This window comes from Hakea prostrata, chromosome 2 (genome assembly GCF_041222555.1).
Source record: "Hakea prostrata isolate BN-2017 chromosome 2, UWA_Hpros_2, whole genome shotgun sequence".
In the NCBI taxonomy this organism is placed as follows: domain Eukaryota; kingdom Viridiplantae; phylum Streptophyta; class Magnoliopsida; order Proteales; family Proteaceae; genus Hakea; species Hakea prostrata.
In genome coordinates, this window is record NC_142601.1 from 49,474,222 (window position 1) to 49,497,948 (window position 23,727).

Here is a 23,727-nt window from a genome sequence, read left to right on the forward strand (position 1 = left end):
ATTTTTTTTCCTCCTAAGATTAATCATACCAACATTTGGCAATCAACATTTTTTCCAGCAATCCAAACCCACAAGCCCACCATTTCCCCTCCACATCAAAGGTGCCACCGGAATACGTTTAATTAATTTAAAATGAAAAAGAAAAGCAACCAAATCATGTAATTTTGCAGCCGTGACAACCAATTTTAAACATGAGCACACAATCACACACCCCTTAGCCGTGGCCAAACGGAACAGAGCATGAGAGATGAGTGAAAGACACTGCAAACGTAAAATAGAAAAGAAATCAGAAAAACAAGAGGAAAGAGGTTCGACCCATCCTTCCAGAATATCAACCAAATGCAGTCTACTACTACAGTCTTACCCTCCAGTAGGTTCTGTTTGAGGCCATACTTAGCAACCCATCTTCGTTCCTTCCTTACAGACAACATTTAGCCTCTTTCTCAACGGTGGATCCCAACTACTATCACTTCACTTTTCTATTAAAATATTAAACTTCAATTGGTAAGTAGAAGCACAAATGATCCTTTCACTAACAAACACAAACATCCTGTGCCTTCCTCATTTGAAGATTCTACCAACATAACAAATGCCAACACTTCTACCTAATCCAACCTCGAGATTTCTATGATCAAAGCATAAAGGGCAAACTTTTTTTTAAAGAAAATGATAACACTACACCAAAAATTCACAGCCTTCAATATTGATTAATTATAATAACTATAATATACATGGAATCATTCCTCAGACAGAGATAAGAAGTTGCAATATACTGATTTTTCCTAATAGATAATATATTACTTAAAAGACAAATATCTAGCCCTATTTATCAAGTGACATAAGCTATATGGCATTCGATCATTTCTAGAAATACAGTGAACACAATCCAGGTTGAGTACCATCATAGATTCATAGTCTATGACACAGACAGAAATCCTATATGATTGCAAGTATGCTCACAATAAATATACAGCCAACATCAGAACAGGACGATCAGGGTTCTCCACATGGCCCTGCATACACCAAGTCTGCATGACAAAGAATGGAGTGGAAACTAAGAAAGTCACCTACTAACAGTAACTAACAAACTCCCATCATGGAATCAAAAAGATTTCCCAAGATAAATTATCATTAGTGACATAGATATCTTACAAATAAAAAAGCTCAAATGAACCATATACCAACAGAAATCAACTCCTCAAAACATCATTAGCTTCTGCACATGAATTCTCTTGGAAGAGCAAGTTGAGATCAGAGGCAAATTCAAATTAATAATCAAGGATTTATGCAAGCCCCAGTCAGATGTGTGTACCTATGGTAGAACATGCATGTGAATGTAATAGGTACACATCTAATCAACCCAATCTAAGAGTCTTGAAGATTGAAGATCAAACAGGAAGGTGCTCACAAGAAAAATCTTAGAATATAATATTTCTGGCTCCTATAAGGTGTGCTCTTCAATCTACACTAGTCCATTTTCTAAGCTTACGTACAACAGCAGTAATAACAAGAAGCCTTATCCCAAGAAACCTAGTCCAATTTATAAGGTTTCATAACAGATGGAAATAGATGATTTCTCATGCCAGCCTAGGAACAATATATAATATAATACAATGTCCTTGTGGAACGTGGGAGGAAACATTCAAACCATACAATAGGGGTTTTCTAATGAACAGCCACACGCAGAGACACCTAAAAAATGATTTGTAAGGGGGATGCGGAGACGCGCACAGAGCATGATTCATAAGGAGCATGCAAAAGAATCACCATGGTATTTTGGTGCTTCTTTTCCCTGAATAGATTTAATGATCTGAAGCATAAACCCTAAAATTATGGCAGCATTTCCAGACGATCAGCCACAGATCTAATCTTACAAATATAATCAGGTTCTCTATCCAACTACGACAGAATCATTATAACTAATTGAAAAATACATTAGGCAAATGATACGTTCTAACTAAGTCAATAATACAAAACACCAAACCATTTCACATTAGTTACATTCACAGAACTTCTAATTGATAGGCCACAGAAGTATAGCATTCAATCCTTTAGTTCATGTTAAAAAATTCTGACCTCTACTGCCGCCTTGTAACATTTCCAAGACATGGTCTTGTAGCTTCACTACAATAAATTAAAACCACAAAAATGGAGTTACCCATGTCATTTATAAGCAAAAGAAACAAACATATGCAAAAGTTAAGACTTAGTGAATAGTTTAGTTAAAATGCTAATGAAAAATGTTATCCAGTACTTGACATGAACACAATGAAACCATTCCATTCTCGCAAGTAGTAAAAACGCAATAAGATATTAATAATCATCAAAATCCGAATTATGGTGAACTATAAGCATTCGTGCTCCCAAAATTGAAAAGATCAAAACCATTACACTATTTCCTAGACCACAGATCACTAAAAGCGTTCTTTTCAACAAAAATCTTAAAAAACGATGAGAAAAGTAAACCACGAGTCGGAGCAATCTAATCGATCTCTTGGAGAGAAGGTGCAGCGCCGGCGGCAACATCTTCAGCGGTGAACTTCCCCTTGGCTTTGTCGGCGGCGCGGCCCTTGGCCTTGCGATCGAGAAGAGCCTTGCGATCCTTATCAAGCTTGAGCTTGGTGACGATCACCTTAGAAGGGTTAATTCCAACATTAACGGTGGATCCGTTAACTTTCTCCCTAGTGATACGCTCTACATGAATGACCCATTTGCGACGGTAGACCTGAACCACCTTACCTTCTCTGCCTCTGTAGGTTCCCCTCACAACCTGCACCTCGTCGTCCTTTCTCACCGGAACGGACCTCACGTTATACTTGTTCCTCAGGTCCGATGAGAGAGGAGCGCTCATCAGCACCCGGCGGACGCTAGAAGGGGCGGTGAAGTGTGCCTTTCGGCACTTGCGCCTGGAGCTAGAGACTCTCGGATTGTACTTCATGGCTGATTTCCTTCTCTTCTCTACGGCAAACGGAGGAACACACCAAGACGCAGCGACGAGGCTCTCTCTCACACTCTCTCTCGAAACCCTAGTTGATCGAGAACATATATTGAGGCGTGGATATTCACCCAAAAAACTATAAAAAAAAAAATAAAAAATCACTGAGCATGATGCGAGTTAGGGTTTTGGGAGTTTTGTCCAAAATACCCCTTTAGTATTTCAATATTGCTATTTGCTACTTTCTTTTCAAACGGCTGATGCTTGAACCAGTTAAACCTGGTCTAGTCCAAGGCCCAACAGGCCGGTACTCAGTGAGCTTGAAACTGAAATATTTTTTTAGCAAGTGGTAGATTTTTTTTTTCTTTTTCCTTTTCTTTCCTTCTATTTTAGGGGTAACAATTCCATATATGGGACTTCACTGGTTTCAAATAAATTCAAACTCTTGCCCTCATGTTATGTAAATGAATTTTTAAAAGGTGAATAATCAAGTGCAGTCATAATATCTTCATTAATATGAGTGCATCTCTAATGGCTTCAAGCTCAATACTGTGTTCAAAGAACTCGTACACACAACTAACCGTGCCGCTGAATTTGATCACAAAAGATAAATCCTCTAGCTCCAAGATGAGAAGACTTATCCCATGACGCATCTACATACACGCAATGATGATTAGGTCATGAAGATAAATGATTCATATTATTTGTTGTACTCGCCACATTTGAAACCGTGAAGAAACATGCACCATAATCTCTCAGCAAGTAAGGGTGTCAAACTAAGTAACGGTAGCAAGTACTTTGGTATGGTATTTGGGACTCCCCTTGTAAATTTCAAAACCTCATACAGAAACATACTATACCAACTTTATGCAGTACAGTATAAAAATAGTATTTTTAAAAATTGTTCAATACAGTTTCGGTATAAAATCAATACGAGAAAAACCAACAATTTGTTCGTACCTTTATATTGCAAACGATATTATTTCGAGATGAAAAAACCCATTCTTCTAATCTTATAATTTGTAATATTACCACAATAAGTTAACGTATTGACATCCCTTTTCTTTCACCTTCTTGCCATTTCCCTAAAACTTTTTTTCATTCCCAAGAACCAACAACTACAAAATCTAGTAAGAGACCAAAGTGGTGGCCGGAAACATTCTTTCTTTTTGTTGGTAAGAAATAAAATTTTGTAGTTGAAATACAGTTTTCAGCTCATCTACACTAGATTTGTATTTTCAAGAATAATGTCAAGATGGATTGAGTTGTAAATTGGGACCAACCCAACCTAGATTAAGGGTGTCATTCGGTACAGTAATTTGGTATATGATACGGTTTCTATATATGGTAATTCAATACATATTGAAACTAAAGAAACTGTCACAACAGCAAGTAAGGTTGCAATTCCAATAAACATTTTCGGTACATAATGTACCAAATTTGAAACGAACCGAAACATATTAACATACTATGCGGTAAAACGGTATACGATAGCACAATTGACAATGGCTTAACGGCAAGGACTAAATTCCATGAAATAGTCTTGAGAAGTAGGACATAATGCCATACGCGGTCGGGGGCACTTCTTGACAGTCTCTAGAGTACTTGAGGACGCAAACTTTGATTCAATGAAACCAATCCATTCCTTAATTGAACTCCCATGGATTTCTGGTGTATCAACCAAAGTGCAGAAGCTTTCCAAAATGAAATGCAAAAGAGCAATGAAATAATGTATGGATAACTAATGCTCTTTTTTGTATCAATTATCATTCTCAATTATGAGATTTTTTTCATTACTTTAGATAGTTTGGCATCTATTATCAGTTTTATTTTTATTTAAAATAATAATAAATAAACAAAATCTTCCAAAATCCACAATAGACTTTTTGTCGATTATGGATTATGCTGAAAATTTCATTCTCTTCATTAGACAAGCTACTTAAAAACTAAAAAAAAGAGGAGGGAAAAAAAAAAAAAAAAAATTTTAAAAAAAAAACTCTTTTTCATTTGCATACTAGCAAGTTCTAACTTTTTTAAAAGACATCAAACTTATTTTTCATTTCATAATTTATTTTCAATAAAATTCACCAAACCATTTTTCATTCTTGACCAATAATGAATTCTTGTACTTATTTCTTTTAAATAGACATAATAGAGAATGAGAATTGATACCAAAAAGCCTAAGTCACTCGAGGATAAACACACGAGACACAAAGGGCTTAAAGGCTCCATTTCACCACAAACCCCCCGGGGGGGGGGGGGGGCCCCCCCCCCCACAACCCCCTTTTTTGGGGGGGGGGTGGGGCCCCAACAACCTCCCCCACCCCCCCGGGGGCCCCCCCCCCCCCCCCCCCCCGCGGGGGGGGGGGGGGGGGGGGGGGGGCGGCCCCCGGGGGGGGGGGGGGGGGGGGGGGGGGGGGGGGGGGGGGGGGGGGGGGCGGGCGGGGGGGGGGGGGGGGGGGGCCCCCCCCCCCCCCCCCCAAAATGGTTTACTAACCGGTTTACTTTAAATTTTATGGTTCGACCAAGTCATATACATTGGTTGAGATTTTGAGGGATTGATGTCTGATCGCTCTGTATTATGAGATACGCATCAATTTTGCTAGCGGTCAATCCCAATACCAAGTCAATAACATATGAGAGGTAAAACTTGGTCCATCAAGACTTAGATTCTTAAAGGATTCGTCAGCTCCTACTACCCCTGATTAGTTTTTGGGGTTTGTGAGAAATCTATTTCTTAGAAGTAATTCTTACTCTGTAAATGTATCAATGTATCATAGTGAGATGCGAAGGCAATACAATCTCTACCATGTGATAACGAATCCAGACTTCCAGAAAATTTTCTCTCTCAATTTGGAGCCTAATAACCCAGAAAAGTATTTCCCTGTTAAAAGTGTTGGGTCTAGGGCGACTAGAACCTATCATTAATTTAAGCTCTGGATACCATTCATTCTACAGTTTTCTCTCCCTTTCTGGTTTAGTTGTTTCATCCACTCGATTCCCCATATCACCGTCTAGATGAATTCATACCTCAGAAGAAAGAAAGAAAGAAAGAAAAACAAATATAGATGAATTTCTGGTATACCCACTACAAATTTACCATCTACTCATTAGTCAAATGAATAAATCCTCATCCCTACAAATCTTCTGGACACGTTTGAAACTAGTTAACATCTGAAACAGATTACCCAAATAAAATGTCTGCAGAAGCACTAGTAGAGCCACAGTACTACACATTCGATGTTTACAAAGATGCAAGTGTGAGATTCGAACTTTCTACAAAATGGAAGGGTACACAGCATCACGTTACCAAATCAAGATTAAAGTCTTCTTCCAGATTCCAAGCTGTCCAGCATTGGATTTGTACTATCAGATTGCATGTAAACAGTCTCCATCTCAGACTGTCGTACTCCAAGACAGTTAACACCAAGACAATTGTTTCTGTTGGATGAAGAATCATCATTCGGGGCAGAATTAGCCAACATATCAAAATATGCAAAAGGTCCCCATCCTGCAAGTTCGATAGAGCAGTAAGAAATTTATTTTCATAAACTGCACTAAAAATAGTAGGACTATTTACTATTAGTTTCAAACTTTCTCAGTTCAACAGGGAGCAAAGCTACCGTTAGCAGCTCACATCCGAAAACACCCCTCAACAAATGGACCAGAAGCAAAATAACACCAAAAGCAATCTTTTGTTTAGGAACGATCATGAATTCTAATGTGTGTGGACCCAACAAAAAATCTAGTTTGATCACAAGGAAAAATGAACCCCCAAGCATGTAAATAAAAACGAACTAGGGATAAGCAAGACGACTTTCTGGCATGTCAATGAAAGACCAATGACACTAATTTGGCCCATCTCAAGTCAAAGAACATAAAAAAGAGTAGAAGACTACCTCCACAGGACTCATTCTAAGTTTCTATAAGTAGTTCACCAGTGGAACCCACCAATTTAAACATGCCACCTCACAGGAGCAAAAAATGGAAAATCTCAATTATAAAAAAGCATGTCCCAATTAGCCGCAACCAGTGAACCTAGGTTCTGCTCAATCACCAGAGTAGCTATAAGGGCCTGCAGCACATTACTCAAAAAACCAGCCATCTGATAAAAACCATGTTTTTCATCTTCAAACAGTCAAATGCTTCACTGTAAATTGAATGGAACCAAGCATGCTAATTCTTCTGTTACTTAAAACAAGGTAGAAAAGCCAGGTTTATACTTTATACTCAAGTGAGTCACCCGAGTCGAGTCAAGTCAAAAACTTGCAAAACCTAGTCATCAGTTATGTAAACTAAGTCAGTATAAAAAATGACCAAACTTGGTCCGAGTAATTATAGAGTCAGTGATGTAACCATGACTCTAGGGTTAGGGTTTTGTGCTGGTTTCCCTAGAATAAGGGTTTGCTCAGAATCTTCATCTTGTGAACCAGCAAAGTAATTAACAAATCTGGGAATGGGAGATTTTAACAAACTTAGACCAGATGGTTAAGGATGGGAAAATTAAGGTTTTGAGTAAAGATTGGGGTTAACAAAATTTTATGGGCTGTAGAATTTGGTTAACAGGTGAATGTGCAATGGGTTTAAGGTTTTGTTGAGAGGTATGGGATGACCTAAGGTTGGAAGGAAAAGGAATAGGGTGAATTAGGGTCTATATGGATAATAGTTCGGGATGGGCAAATTTGGTATGGGTTGGGTTTGGGATATTTTGGGTTTTAACAAACCCCTATTGGATGGTTAAGGGATGGATAAAGAGATGGGCTGTTAGAGTGTTCTTGGGAAGGTTTCTTGGGATCTTGGTGAATTCTTGGGCACTCTCTTGATCCTTTCTTTCTTCTTTCTTTTCTTTTCTTTTCTTTTCTTTTCTTTTCTTTCTTCTCTCTTTGCTTTCTTTTTCTTTTACTTTTCTGGTTTTCAGATCTGCTGCAAGAAGTAGGAGGGGGAAGGGCGGGCCGATAATGTAACACTAGGTTTTGGGTTAGATTTCAGGATCTTCTAACTAGGTTCCAGCACTTAACTGAGGACTCTGGAGTCTTTGGATGATGGGTTTAGGGGTCTAAGAACCTGCTGGAATAGGTAAACAGATCTGGATTTTGTTGGATTTCAAGTTTAAATTTTGAAATTTGAGTTTTCAGGTTTCGGCTAAGGGTTGGGGAGGGGGATAAGGTTGCTGTTCCTGCAATTCAGAATCAGTAGTACTATTAATCTGAAAGTCAGAAACTGTTTCAGAGAAAGAAGGGTTAAGGTTGGAAAGGTTTAGGGTTTTCTGGAATTTAAAACTTCTGCAACTTTCCTCAAGGAAGCAGATGAAGTGCATAGATTCTGAGTTCTACAGGCTTAGGGCTGCTTTGGAAATTTTAAGATTTGGACTGGGTTCTACAGGCTTAGGCAATTCTAGAAAGGGTAGAATGATAGGTTTTGGGGCTGGGATTGAGGGAATCCTAGTGAGGCTAGGAGCTGGTATTGCTGGGAAGGAGACGGGGAAGAAGGCTTCGGTGGCTAGGGGTGGGGAAGGGGAACGGCTGCAACTGTAGGAGATGGGGTGGGGTGTCTTGACTTACTTGAATTTGTGGTAAGCTTGCTGCTCAAGTGAAAAGACTGGGAACTGCTGGCCATTCGCTACTCACAGCAAGGAAACTTGGAAGTGATGATTAAGTGGAAAAGACTTACCTCCTTGCAAACACACTTGGGAGACCTTTGCTGAAGTGCATCATCAGTTTCCTGAATTTCACCTTGAGAACAAGGTGAAACTGTTGGGGGGAAGTATTGATAAGCCCCTAGTTTCGAAGCTGTATACATGTACCAAACTGCACATGAACATGGAGAGGGCTGAATCATCTAGGCCTATGTGGAAAGGAGCAACAATATGGCCTACGTGTAAAGTGCAAGTTAGTTAGGTTTTCATTTGGAGTAAGAATTGGAGTGGGGAGGGGGGGGTGGAAGGAAAGGAATTGGTGACTAAAGGAAGAGAGAGCTTAGCTCTGGGGATAGGGAAACAGAAGGGAAGAATGTAGGTTTCTACTGCTGCAAATTCAGGGGAGAGCTACTGAAATTGAAGGCAACAGGTAAATTCTCCTAATCTGATCTTTCGATCTTCTATTAAGTGTGTTGTTTTGGTTCCCTGATACCAATTTGATAAGATCCCTCAACTCACTATGGAATTCACTAACAAAACAGAGAAATTACACAAGATTTTCTGATATTAATGGTGCCAGTCACCCCCCACACCCAATGGTGTCCTCAGCTTGAGGCTGCCCTAACTCACACTAAAAAAATGCCAACCCCTCCACTCAACTTCCCCCAATTTATACCCCCAGTTGTCGCCTATCTCTCTTTCTCTCTCCCCTGCACATGGCCTTATTCCAGGTCCTATCATATTCAATTCAATATCCCTTTACAATAAGGTAGGGTGGGGTATATATAGCCTTACAATCGGTGGGAAAAGACTTAGACTAAAATAAGGAAACCGATCTTGACTCAACTAGGGATCATTTATAGACTAGGATCCCCTTTACAACTCAATAAATAACAACCAAAAATAGAAGAAAAAAAATCATGTTAGAAAATAAAAACTAATTATCCAAAAAGAATCTTAATTTAAAATATATTTCAATTGGGACTCCAACTCCAACTAGGCCTCTCAATTCTAACTCAATCAAAGAAATAAAGTTAGATATGGACTTACAAAAATTAAACTAAATTTACTGGACTAAAATAAGAATCAAAGAAAAATAAGAAAATGACCAAAATACCCCTGGTAAGGTTTGGCCAGTCTGGTTTCGATGGTACCAGTCACCCCCACAGCATACAATGCTGCCCCTCAGCCAAAGGCTGCCCAAACACTTGGCATAAAACATTCCATGCCTTTCCTCAGATCTTTCCCCCCTTTTATAACCCACCAATCAGCAGTCGGTTCACTCTCTCTCCTTTATGCAGCATGATCCCAGCGCCCTAACAGTTTTCACACGGGGAAGTGTATAAATCAATCTTCCATAAATATGTAGTAACATTACATATTTTGATACTGTCTCCTATGCAAAGGTCCAAACGTATTCCCATTTTCCGGGGACCAAATTGTATATTAATGCATGTATTTCGATATTAATATACTAAGCTTTGATTATTTAGGGAAATGGTATTTTTAATGCCACTCAAACTATCTTACTTAGTTATGAAAAAATTCAAAGGTCTTGCCCGTTCTTAGTATTATCTATATCATAGTTATCAAGGCGACAAGGCAACCATGGCACTTAAAGGTCTGCCAAAATGCCTCAGCAGTAGACAGCTGTCAGGCATTGTCATGATGAATAAAGCATTCTGGTACTCATTTTTTAATATAACCATTTTATTTGGCGCAAATAGCATGGTAGAAACTATACAATTCTCTAATTATACACTAAATAAATATTAACGCATTATATTAATGCAAGATATTCATTAAAAAAAAAACTACACTTGTCATACTCTAGCATATAGCATATAAATATGTTCATCTCTAAGAAATTTGACTGGTCAAATTATTTTAAATCTTCGTGAAACTTTTATATATTAGATAGATAGAGCCCGAAAAAAGCTTCCCAACAAGTAAATTATTGCTGAACTCTGATTTACAATTAGAGAGCTTATGTTCCACTAAGAACTTGCTTGGTGTACGTGAATGGTGTCAACATTGCCCTAAATTAAAATAATATTTTAGATAAATGACAGTTACCCCCTCTTAGTTGGCTGAATAACACTTGGACCCCCTCTTAACATGCCAACAACACACTCACCATTGCAGTTAGAAACATCACAGTAAGGACCTCACTGTCAATTTTCCCAGTTAAGTAGTACATTTTCTGTTGAGATCTTTTTAAAACCCCAAAATGCCCTTAACTGACCCCATGTTTTAAAAACCAGACTTCGTGCGAGACAGGTCAAGATCTCAACCTATCTCGCATTCTCACCAACAACATACAAACCTCATTTTCTACCAGATTTTTATTGGATTGCTGCCAGATCTTGACCTGTAGCAAGGTTTAGCACATCAAGAAAGAAAGATCAAAGTCTCAAACAAGGCCATTTGAAGAAGTTCTTCAACCAAGGCCACAACAACTATTCATGAGCCTAAGCCCAAACTACAAAGGAAATCCTGAGGCCCAAAATGATATAAGGTCTCTACAGAATGTCAAGGAGAAGGTCACCGTCAACAGAATGTCACGCATAAGGCATACCCCACACTTTTGTTATGAATTTATGATTTATATTGAAATTATGACGGTCACATTATTGTATTATCTAGAGTCGACAATGTAATGTTCTATTGTACTTATATGGATGGAATTCTACTGGTACTTAAGTTCTTTGATTTGATGGATCTCATCACTTGCTTATCATTTATATGTCTTAATGGTTTTATATTTCATATTTTATAACCTTGCAAGACATGCTAGTTCTTTCTTCTAAAAAGTTTTTTTTTGTATAAAATATTATGAAATTGACTCATTCTTTTTCGTCTCTTTGCTCTTTAGATCGTTTTCTGTTAGAAATAGCGTTCATTCTGCAACACTTCAATTTCAAACTTACGGTTAGGTTAAAACTCATACTTAGGGTTGTCTTCTCACAAATCTAAGGCCAGCAGTGTGTTTAGAAGGCTGAAAATAGGCTAAATACCAACTTTGAGCCCAACATGACCCTTAAAACCCCACGAGATGGGCCTCGAATTACTTGATTTGGCCCAAGAAAAATACCAGATCTCAAACGAGATCTCAAGCGAGATCTCCCTTTTTCTCAAGGAGGAGATTGCCTTCGAGAGCGAAATCTTGAACCTTGGCAGAGATGTTGAGCAAGATTGGCATAAGTTATGGCTTATGGGCAACAATTTTCATTACCACCTCGATTTATAAAGCTCATCAAGAAACTGAAAGCAATCAAGAAAACAAAAACAAGAAAAGTTAAGCTCTGAATACTAGAACTTAAAGTCCTCGAACTCTAAGATCAATGTTGAAGTAGCTATTATGGTTACTAACCAAATAATCTCCAACATCTCATCAAATTGAAACCATGCAAACAAATGGGCCAAAACCAATCTTGTCCCTTGCAATCCAAAAACCAACACTAGAAGCCTCTTTGGCAGCAACGTAATCTTCAAGTAGACCATGAAAAGAAAACTTGGTTTGATCTCTATTGAGTAAAAAAAAATTATTTGTGGTGGGGGGGGGGGGTGTCAAAATACTTCAAGTAGAAAGGCTAAAGAAAACAATGACCCAAGAACAGCATAGGGCTATTAACTCATTTCTGGCTTTCTAAGGGTTGTACAAACTATGATTTCCATCTTAACTCATATCTTGCATTTTATCTCAAAGAAGGGTTGTGAGATGACAATAAGGTTTCAGAAGAATAAAGCAAGGGATGGCAATAGGATGGGCCAATTCTATTATTCAAATTGTCTCATTTCAATTCTTGTCTTTTGGTATCCTATAAATGGAGACGATGACCCAAGAACAGAGATGTTATTGATTTCTAATGCATATGGGGTAACTAAGGGTCTCAGACTCAGAATGGGATGAAATTCGTCATGTTGATCCGAAATGAGCTAGTGTAAAGGATTCACAGCTTTGCAGGGATGGACGTTGTTTTTTTTAGTTTCAGGACTGTTTAGAAGGCGTTTTGGGCATTTTACTGTTTTCAGTGGTATTTTCGGGAAAAAAAATTCATTTTAGGGTTTTTTGGCACTATAAAGTCGTGTTTTCTACGTCTTTTGAAAGCAACCGAATATTGTTGTTTCTAAAGAAACTTTTGAGAGACAAAGTTCTCCATTTTCAATCATTCTTCTGTTTGGCCTTGATTATTTGTCGTTTTGGCATCAATTTATGAGCACAACCTCTTTCTCTTCTTCATCCTCAGATGATGACCCAATTCCCATCAATGTTGAGAGATTTGGGGATAAGTGTTCAAAATATTACAATTTTAGCAAAGATCCCTTTGAAGAAGATGGGCATGACATTTGGTAACACTTAACAGAGAAAATTGATAGAAGGGAGGTTATTGCCAGTTTTTCCAGGTCAGAGGAGGTGTAAGTGTCATTAGCATATAAAGAGGGGCTCTAAGTGTCATTCAGCCAAATAAGAGGGGAGGTAACTATTGTGTACCCTAATATTTTAATATCAAAACAAATAAACATTTTAGCATACATTTGGTTTTCCAAGTCAGAGGAGGTGCAAGTGTCATTAGCATATTAAGAGGGGGTTTAAGTGTCATTGAGCCAACTAAGAGGGGAGGTAGCTATCATTTACCGTAATATTTAGATATACCAAAACAAATGAAAATTTTAGTCCACATTTGGTTTACTAGGTCAAAGGAGGTGCAAGTGTCATAAGCATACAAAGAGGGGATCTAAGTTTCATCCACAATTAAGAGGGGAGGTAACACTATCATCTACCCTAGTATTTTAGATATCGAAACAAATGAAAAATTTACCACATATCTGGTTTTTAGCAATGTATAACCAAAATAAAATTTATGAAGGCCTTAGCCCAATGGTCGACGGACCACAATTGTAGCCTGATGTCAAGTCATTGAAAGTTTAAACAGCTTCTAGCAAGAATTGTTGGGGCAAGGATGTGTATGAAAGTTGCCCCCCCCCCTCCCCAACCCTAGTGGACTCTGCTTGAGCGGAAGCCTTTGGCACCAGGTTTGCTCTTTTATCTTTAGGTAAATGATATAGATAATTTTCCAACAATGCTTCATACTTTGAGTTTACCACATAGTTCTCAGAGGCTCAGAGCCAAGGTGTTGGTTAGGAGTCCAGGCAAGGGTTCACTAGTCCAAGCATGAATTAACAAGAGTTTGGTTTAAGAACTTTTAGATTAGCTTAACCAAAGTTCAAAATCTCAGTTTCAAAGGACAGTTCCAACCAGCCAGGAAACCAAGATTTCCCAAGTTTCAGCTAAAACCAGATCGAAACCTGGTACTTTTCCAATCAAAACTTGATATGTCAAGTGGTGTCAAAATTGATCGAAACTGGTCGTAAAATACCAAAAATGAGTGAAATATGATTGAAACCAGACTAATACCAAGTTTCTTTAAGAAACCAATGTACCCCTGTGAAGTAGTTTTGGCCCATGGTTTACAACCGTGACATTGAGTTTCACTAGGCAAACCCTCGTTGGCTCTGAAAGTCAAGTTACACAGATCCTAAAAACTACAAAAGAAGAATTAACTAGTTTGTTACTTCAATTCTAATTATTAGAGGCAACAGGATCATTTATTTTCAATAGTTTTGATGTAACCAAACCATGGTTGTCAAGGCGACAAGGTGGGATAGAGGGCAATGAAAACCAACGCGACACTAGGACGCCTTGACCTTCCGCCTTGACCTTCCGCCTAGGCACCTAGGCAGACGCTTTGACAACCATGAACCAAACAGGCCCATAATTTGAGGTTCCTGCTTAGACAGTTTTCACTTCTTATTGTCAAAGAGTTCCCATGCTAGTGGGGTTCTATCTAGTTAGTTGCAAAGTGGTTTGAAGCCCCACAAAGAAAACTCTAGTTAGCTGATTAAGTGGTTCTCTAGTTGGTTAAATGGTTGGGTAACTAATTTCTTATTGAGCTTAGTAGTTAGTAGGCTGTAAAGTCTCATTACGACTCCCAAAGTCCTCTAATAAATTGTGGGCTTTGCTGCTTGTTTGAAGCTCCCTCAGGGGATGAATTAAGGGCAAAGCTTATTTGATATATTTTGTTGCAACTGCTCTGGTTTCTGTTCCTACAGAGAGAGCCCCCAGGTTCAAAGTCGATGCTTCTAGGTGGTTTAATCCCTCGACAAGCTAAGGTGCAGCCAAGCTTCTCCTCCTACTTAAGTGGAACCAATCTACATTTCTCCCAACCCTTTCCTTTCTCACCTTCATCTGTCCCCTTCTCTTGGCCTCCATTACACTACCATTAAAGCTGAAACTGCAACTACCCTTAAATCCTCATCTAATCTCAAGATTTAGATCCAGTTCTATCAAAAATAGCACTAAACCTTCCTCTCCATTCCCTTCAAGTTTCTGGCCCTAATTCAATTTCAAACCCCCTCGACCTCCTCTCCTTAGAAACCCTCAAATACCCCCTACTTTTTAGGAATGTTATCTTTCACTCCAAAGTTAGCAGTCTTAGTATTTCTGTGATCTAGTCCAGCCTGAAGTCCTAGTTTTATTTAACCACCACAGCCTTCCTAAGAACTTCTTCAACCTTGAGGTTCAAATCCTACCTTTCCTGACCCTGTTCAGGTCAGAATTTAGTGCTTTCGCCTTTTGATTGGATTCCCAATTCCAAGGCTACTTTATCATGTCAGCTACAGTGGCTAGAAATATAGATGTAATTGCTCAGTTGAGTCCAAGATTTAATGAATAAAATAGATATTTCGAGTATTGCTTTGTTTAAGAGACATTATTCCCCAACCAACCCTGCTGCCCATGCCCCCCCCCGGGGGGGGGCTCAGCCAAAGGTATTCAAACTCTTCAACTGTCCCATGCTGCGAGGTTTGATCTCCATTTTAGTCTATTCATAGTTGCTGGAATTTCCTGGAAATTCAAGGATATCGACCTTAAACTTGTTGTTCTTCGATTAGTAAGTTGAATTATTCATAATCCCTCTCTTCTTCTAATCATCTATAGTCACAACTCTAGCCTTCCCCTTTGTCAGTTTGTCTTCAATTTTCCCCATACCAAAAATCCCACACACCAACTCCTCATCAAAACAGATCAGGTTAAAAAAATTCCTTTCCGTCCCCCTTGATATTATATGCAAAGCTTGCCCAATTCTCTCCAATAAAATCCTATAATTCTAATTCCATTGCTTACCTTTGAATTCTGTGAATCCAACAGAACTTTGCATCCAGCCATCCATAAAATCTAAAACTTTGACCACAGCACCCCCTGCTCATGAGGAGAAATGATACCCCTTGCAGCTCACATCAAAACCCTAAAACTCACCTTCCAATTCGAACTTCAAATTTGGCGAATATCTAGATGAATTGTCCCATTCTACAGGTGGAAACTCAATTCAGTTTTTGAGTAGAAACTCTAGATTCTGGCCATCTTACCTTTAAATTGGCTGTATAAAGGGACTTATGTAAGATGATTAATCAACTCACTCATAAATTGAAATCCATATTTGCTTTTGCAAGTGATTTTTCTCACTAGGAAAAACCTTGTGTCTGATCAAGATAGGTGAGTGTTTGATCCAATTGATCTACCTTGCAGTGTGAAGTTTGAGTGCTACTTTATAGTTCTTATTGTTTTCTCATTTCCCTCGTCCATTAATACGTCAATTTTAGAGATCTTTTTTTTTTTGGAAGTTGTGAATTAGGTCTGGCCATCTGTTTGAGATCATAATTTCAAGGTATCTTGCTCACCTATTTGCAGATCTTCCCTTCAGCCTAATACAAATCTGATCTACAGTTTTGCCCCTACTGTGAATTTAAAAATCTGCCCCATTGTCATAATTTTATACTAAAGTTACCATTAAGATATCTCTTTAGGTCTTAGTTCTATTTCCCATCTCATTTTGTGCTATACATAACTTTCAAACACGGCTGTCAAAGTGTCCGCCTAGGTCCATCTTAGGGTCAAGGCGACCTAATGTCGCCTTGGTTTTCATCATAGTTGTCAAAGCATCCGCCTAGGCATGCCTTTGCGACCACCCATGCGCCTAGGCCCATTTTTGGGTCAAGGCAACCTGATGTCACCTTGTCACCTTGGTTGGTGTTGCCTTGGTTTTCATTGCCCTCTATCGCCTTGTCACCTTGACAACCATGGTTTTCATTGCCCTCTATCACCTTGCCCCGCCTTATTGCCTTAACAACCATGCTTTCAAATCTGGAATTCATTCTCAATGAAAATATCTTGTTTGACTAATGTTTTGATTACTCAAATACGTTAATACTTTACTACATTAAAAGTAGTGAATTTAAAAAAATAAAAATTGAGCTTTACTATGTGAGAGTATTATTGTGTGATCCCCTTCCTCTTCCCCAACAAAATTTCCCTTCACCCATCCAGCCCTCCAACCTTGGCAAATACGGTTCCAACCATGGAAGAAAATTCGATCGAAATGGTCGAAATTTCGACCGAAATGCCTACAAAAATCCAAATCGAAACGAAATGTAGTAGTAGGCACGAAATGTATCCATATCGTTTCATATCGACCATTTCGACCAAAATTTCGACATATCAGCATTCCAACTTGTTTTTCCTTAGCTTTTGTTGATTTCTATCCCATTTTCACCTAATTTTCAATACTCCTTTGCCTTCAAACACCACTTTTGCTCATTTTTTGCCTCCAAACACCTCCTAAGCCACAACAGCTACAAAGGAAACTCCAGCAACAATAGAATATGAAGCATGAGCCACACCCAACAGTTCCAAACTTCCCCTTTTTTTATTTTTGTTTTGTTCATGCCTTAAATGATCTTGTATTGCCTTGAAATTAATATATGTTTAGCCTAGGATTATGATCTATAATTGTGTTTTGTTAAACTTATCTTTTTATTATTTGCTACCATTTTTTCATTTTTTTATTTTAATAATTATTTTCTAAAATTATGTATTTTTATTTTATGTATATATGATATATAGGCTTTAGCTTAATATATTTGAAACACCATCACTTGATCTAGTCGGTCATTTTATTTTGTTGACTTGTTGTATATATAACCATTCTACCAAACAATCCATGTATGTTGTTGATTCTATGCATGTATGCAATACAGTTTGCACTTGTCGGAACCAGTCATTTGTTAGTATACTTGAATGATAAATTTTCAATAGTTTTGGTTTTTACAAAATACTAGTTCCATTGTATGTATTATGCTTGAAATAGGTAGTATACAAGAGTCCAAATCATTTTGAGTCCATATGAGGCCCGAAATTGAAGTTCCAATTTTCAGAAAAAGTGTCCAGTTTCGATCGAATTTCGACCGAAACATAGAAATTCGGCCTTTTGCAAGGTCAAAATTCCTGTTTCGGTCGAATTTTCTTCCTTGGTTCCAACAATATTTTGGAAATGTAAAAAGTCTTGACTGAATATTACCAAGTTTTGATCAATTTCAACCAACCCAATATGGTGCTCTGCACGAGTTTTGACCAGCTCATCGAATTTAGTGTTTCAACCCAAAAATACCAGGTTTCAACCAGCTTAGACCAAATTTCATTTTCTGTCTCATTATAAACTAGGTCAAAGCTGAAATGTTTCATCTTTGGCCACTAGAACTTATCTAAGCCAACCAACTATATTAGCAAATTATTGAGCATAAGCACCATGGTAACAAATGATTTTGCAATGCAAAACAAGTTATGCTTTCTATAGCCAAATGAAAAGCAAGTACGCACCTTCTGGATGATATGGGGGAGGAAAAAATTGCAGATAGCAAAAAGAAGACACAACCAGACCTGCTTACATGATACAAAATGAAAAAAAGAAAAGAAAAACAGAAGGTTATTGCTGGCATTTTACAACAAGCCTGCGCTAATAAGAAATAAATGATTGATCAGAAAAGAAACTACAACCATGACAATTCTCAAGATGCTTACCTAGAAGACCTCCTGCAAACACATCTTGCCAGTGATGCCAATAATCATCAACTCGAGATATTCCTACTAGTGCAGCCAGAAGCAAGGGAAGGAAAAGAAGGCAAAGTTTTGCAACATGTCCCTTACGATCAAACACCCTAATTTTCCCCGACAAATACCATGCAAGAAAACCAAGACCAGCAAAAGACCCTGCAAATTTTTGTATAATAGCTCTGAAAATATATTTTTATACAGAAAACAAATTCAAGAAGACTGATTCGAAATAAAATGAGCAATGAAATACAACTTGAAAAAGCCTCCAAAATAACACCTAAGCAGCCAAGTCCATGCTGTAATCTAGGTTGCTCAAGATAATAACATAATAAACCCCAAGAAATGTTAAAATCATTAAGGCTCATTTAATTGCACCACTTACGCATACAGTAATCTAGGTTGCTCAAGATAATAACATAATAAACCCCAAGAAATGTTAAAATCATTAAGGCTCATTTGATTGCACCACTTACACGAAGTATGCCCACTTGGAAAACTTTTGTAGCCTTCCTTTAGGACACTGGGAACTCCATGACACACAACACCCATTGTAACATTATCAATTTTCTGGACATGCAGAACGAAAGGAATATGTCATCAAATATAAGATAATGCACGACTTTGATAAACAAACACCAAATCAGGAGGGAAATCAGAAAACTATTAGCATCAGGAAAACATGGACAGACCTTCACTCCATCAGGGAAACAGCGCCAAAAGAAATCAGGCCGTGGCCGACCAACAGCATCTTTAATTGCATCCGTTAAAACTCCAGTCAATAATACAGAAAATAGAAGGCCTGGAATTCCATAATATAGTTATCTAAGTAGAGTAGATTAATATGGTAAGACGCCTATTTTAAGTGAAGTCCGAAAAGAGACAACAGTTACCCAATAATGCATGGTGCAAATCATACACATCCCTTCGCCAAAAGTAGTAAGCCAAGATGATAACAAACGGTAAAATTATTGCAAGCATCTGTAATGAAACAATAAGAAAGTTACTTTTCGTTCTTTACAATGATATAATTTATGTAATTTCTTGACAAATCAATTTTCAAAGTTTATAGCATATTGTTAAACATGGGAATTTGTCAGGATCGGTTACATACTGGAACAGCCCAAAAGGGTACAGTGTTGCTTTTCATTGGGTAGCTCAGGTCAGTCAACATGCCCTCCCCAACAAAGCGGTGAAACGGTTCTATAATGTTCAAAACTCCATCTATGACCGCAAGAAGTATAAGCATAATCCAATCATGCATATGCAACCTTGCCACTTTAATCCCATGGGATTTTACCGTGTGAGCCCCCAACTGAACCTCTGGCATTTTCACCAACTAGAAGACAAATGAAAGATATAGTTGTTAAATAGTCCAAGCAACTTCAAAGGTCAGGGAGAAAGTTGTAAAAGCAAACAGAAAATTACTAAAATAAAACAAAAATCATGACAGGATACACTTATCAAGATGACCATGACTATGCACATTCAACGTTAAACTAAATATTACTAAAAGGGACATAATTTTTTCATGGGAAACAGTGCTAGGAGACAGCTCATTTTATTTTCTTCTACAATCCTAGTTCTTTAAGTGGAGTATAGAAATGTAGGAACATCTATGCTACCAGTCTTAAGATGATGCAGGCCAGAGATAATGTTCAGCCAAGTGCATATAATTTTCAGCATGCTGGGCTAGCAGGTACTATACTTTGCTTCTTGTAATGCTTCTTTTATTGAGTCTCATTTAAGTGATTTAAGAATTCCTAGTTTGATTAAATTTAAAATTATTTTTGGTTATGTTTGCCCTAGTAAAAAATTGGAGTTAGTTAGACGCATGGGTATCAAGTCAGTGGCCTTGTTTTCCAAACCTGCTCCAACGTCTGGTCGCCTTGCTGCCTAGATTACCATGGTTAAAAATCAAAATAAGATCAGTCGTTCGGTTTGTCAATTAGATGTTTGATTCCTTGTGGAACTAAGAAAAAAGGGTTAGATTAAGAATGAATGCATTCAGTCTGGCATGGAACTATTAAACAGACTAGTAATCCTATATTCAGAGTATTACATGGTAAGGGCTATGCTTTTGTTAAGCCGTTAGAGATTGGATATGGTGGTTTATGGTTAAACCTTACCACTAGTTTCATAATTCTCAATAAAATTTACAATTGATAATTAAGGTACAGCCGAACCTTTTACAACAAATGGTTCCATTATATAAAAGAACTTTAAAATAAATCCCAGTGTCGGTTTTGTTGATAGTCTACCTTTGCTCCCTTTTCTTTATTTTTATTAATAATATTTTATAGGATAAATTCTTGGATTTAGGTAAATAGAAATAAAGCACAAATCAAAATAAAAGACGAGTCCTCGCACCAAGCAAGATTCATCAACAGCAATCTCAGCCATTCTATGTAATGACACCTACAACCAAGGAATAACTAGGTCATAACACCATTCTTCTTCGGCTAAACTGTAGCAAGTCAAAATGCATAATCCCTCCTCAGACAATCGAAAACATCAGGAAATCAAGAAAATATGCATCTGTTAGCAACAACCATCAGACGAAAAGCTTTTGCAGCCACTTGCCATGACCAAGATTATAAGCTAATGCTGATAAGAAGAAACAAACCAGATTCAAGTAGAACTCGATGCTTCTTAGCGAAAAAGAAGAATCCATCATTTAAAAATTAAAAAGATACATCTTGGTACCAGTACCAGGAATAAGAACCAGACTAATTACAGAGAACGGACTTACCTGCTGTGAAGATTCGGCAACGTAAAACAGAGATAAGGCGAAGAGATTGTTTCCTGTGTACCACTTCTTTCACCCTAAGAAATCAGACAAAATGAAGCAACAAATCGAGCAGAAGAAGAAGAACAAGAAAATAGATCTTTGAAGATTTATTATAACGAGACTTAGAGTGAGGGACTCGTTATCTTGATCTTCTTCTTAAGAAAATGAAGAAACTAAGAGAAAAACTTGAATTTGTTGGCAACCAACTCAGCTTCGACGATTTTGTGAACAAGAATCTGGCACATTGCGTCTGCAGATGGCGAGGGTCTTACCGGTCAACAGAAGGGGGTGGGAACAACCAACAAGGAAGAAAAACGACCTCGAAATTGCTTGGAGACTATCGAAGCGCCATTTTCCAGCAACGACGCTTCAGAATTCAATGATCAACCACACCAGATATGAAAATCTTTCTACTGGGAGAGTAAAGGTCAGACAGTTTCAACTTTTAACTTTTTGTTTTGGTCGGTTTTGAATTCCGTCTTGTTTGATCTGATTCTGTTGGTATTATCGGCTGATAATTGGGTTACCATCCAAGTTCAGACTTCAGATGTGCCCATTTTTGTAATTACCAACATTTGAAAGGGTGTCTTACCAAAAAAATTTCGAAGACATGTAGGGCAGTGATCAAAAGTAACAGTAGATATGAATGGATTAATTTGATCACCATGGAGCACCATTTATCTTCACAAAGGGTGATTTTTTTTTTTTTTTTTTTCTTTTTGATGCCAGTAAATAAGGATGGTCTAAAGTTGGGATTTTGCTTGCGTCTTGCATAATTAATGTCAGGATCCTCAAGCCAACCGTCGGATCGAAATTTCAATCAAAATTTCGATCTCGACCGATATTCAATTTCTACCGAGATTTTGGAATTGACGGTCCGAAATCTCAACTTGACGATCACGATCCTGCACATTTAATGTGCATGACCCAAGCAAAATTATAGGAGTTGCAGCTCTTTTCTTTTCTTTTTTTGAGCCAATGTATGCCAGTCATAGTAAGTGGGCCCCCACAAGCTAGTGGAGGGGCAACGGGGAGATTTTGAATACAGGACCCTTAGACTTAATGTCTCTATAAAGAGGTTGCGATCCATTATGCTAAAAGCACCCGCCTGGAGCTTCTTATTTAAGTATTTGACAGCTTGGAGATTTGATAAGCAAAAGTCAATAATGATGACTCTTAAGATCGAATCTATGAAAGATGAATTTTTCAAGGGCCCCACTTATGTGGATGATATGCATTAAAACAATGGTTAATTGCTAATGTCCCTTTCTATCAAAAAATAGAATAAAGTTACCAATGTCTCCTTTATACTATAGTTTAATTATCATCTAATCTTCATATATTTTGAAATTACAAACTTAACCTTTGCCTGCAACTATTAATACTCAAGGTTGCATCTTTGTTTGTTATACCCAAAAAAAATCTCAAAAGAAATTTACTATTTCTTATTCTTGTCATTATGATCCAACTCATTAAAATCCAAAATAACAATAATATAAGGGCAAAATTGGCATTCTATATGGTTTTTTGAATAAATATAATTTCTACTTTTGGCTTCTTTCATTCTAATAAAGAATAAAATGTACATTATACATTAAATCTTATAAACTTTTTTTACTTTTTGACAAAAGATCTTGAGTGTCTCTTAGAACCAAAGAAACCACGTCACGGACACGTCGAGTGAGCTTAACAATCATTTTAACAAGTTGAATCATAGACTTAAGCTTTTTTATGTCTTTGAATTGAATCATAACACTTTTAGAAGTTGGGGGGTTAATAATAATTTCATAATAGTAAGGGTTTAGTAGTTAATCTCTATATAAAGGGGAGTAGTTATTATTATTTAAAATAAACTTGCGGGGATTACCAGGGCCCGAGCGGAGATCAAAACAGACATTTCAAACATGGAGTCATAATTTTAAAATAAATGTTTGGTTGTGGAATGAAATTGAGATTCATCCCAAAAAACATTGATCGACGTGATTTTGTGAATGTGTAAATGATAGCTTTTGAAATCCGGTTTCCCCTAACCCATAATCTCGTTCACGTTTTAGTGTAAAAGTGAATTCAGATTTCATGAATCCGTAGACTTTTATAACCAAACGGATATAATTCTCAGATTCATGAATCCAGAGATTTCAAATCTCTAGATTCAAGTAACCAAACAGGCCTTTAATTAATTTTTTAAGTTTTTTCCTTTTGGAGGTAAATAACAAACTTTCTAAAGCTGTGGGATAGCCTGTTTTAAATTGCCGAACATGCTTCACTTTTTCAACACTTTATTTTTTTTATTATTATCATCGCAACAAAGAGTTATTTATTTCCAAAAAAAATTGATATTTTAACAAATATTTATTTATGTTATTATATTATAATTTTGATGTGTGAAAGGATAGATATTCTGAATATTATTAATATTT

General features: G+C 37.5%; 1 protein-coding gene and 1 pseudogene across 3 annotated transcripts; both read right to left on the reverse strand.

The window, feature by feature from the left end:
• Positions 1-2,311: 2,311 nt before the first annotated feature.
• Positions 2,312-3,039, reverse strand: LOC149024648 (large ribosomal subunit protein uL24z pseudogene; annotated as a pseudogene).
• A 2,948-nt stretch (positions 3,040-5,987) lies between these two features.
• On the reverse strand, positions 5,988-21,805 carry LOC149024649 (lipid phosphate phosphatase 2-like). Of its 3 annotated transcripts, XM_089144866.1 has the most exons (9): positions 21,069-21,227; positions 20,887-20,983; positions 19,631-19,855; positions 19,410-19,497; positions 19,209-19,318; positions 18,993-19,086; positions 18,487-18,675; positions 18,286-18,345; positions 5,988-6,446 (listed from the first exon to the last, which is right to left on the reverse strand). In XM_089144866.1, exons 2-9 carry the CDS (start codon positions 20,917-20,919, stop codon positions 6,256-6,258), a joined length of 990 nt encoding a protein of 329 aa, XP_089000992.1. In that variant the 5' UTR covers positions 20,920-20,983; positions 21,069-21,227; the 3' UTR covers positions 5,988-6,255. The 3 variants fall into 3 exon arrangements, with proteins under 3 accessions (XP_089000992.1, XP_089000993.1, XP_089000991.1); XM_089144867.1 differs by lacking the exons at positions 20,887-20,983; positions 21,069-21,227 and adding an exon at positions 21,269-21,805; XM_089144865.1 differs by having other exon boundaries at positions 20,887-21,227.
• Positions 21,806-23,727: the final 1,922 nt, after the last annotated feature.

Bases quoted from the DNA above. Each gene is read 5' to 3' on its own strand.
- LOC149024649 (XM_089144866.1), bottom strand. From the start codon at position 20,919: ATGGCTGAGATTGCTGTTGATGAATCTTGCTTG. The intron at 18,346-18,486 runs GTAAGCATCTTG...TCATGTAAGCAG, and splicing joins GTTTGCAGGAGGTCTTCTAG to GTCTGGTTGTGTCTTCTTTT. The intron at 6,447-18,285 runs GTGCGTACTTGC...TCGAACTTGCAG, and splicing joins TCCCCCATATCATCCAGAAG to GATGGGGACCTTTTGCATAT.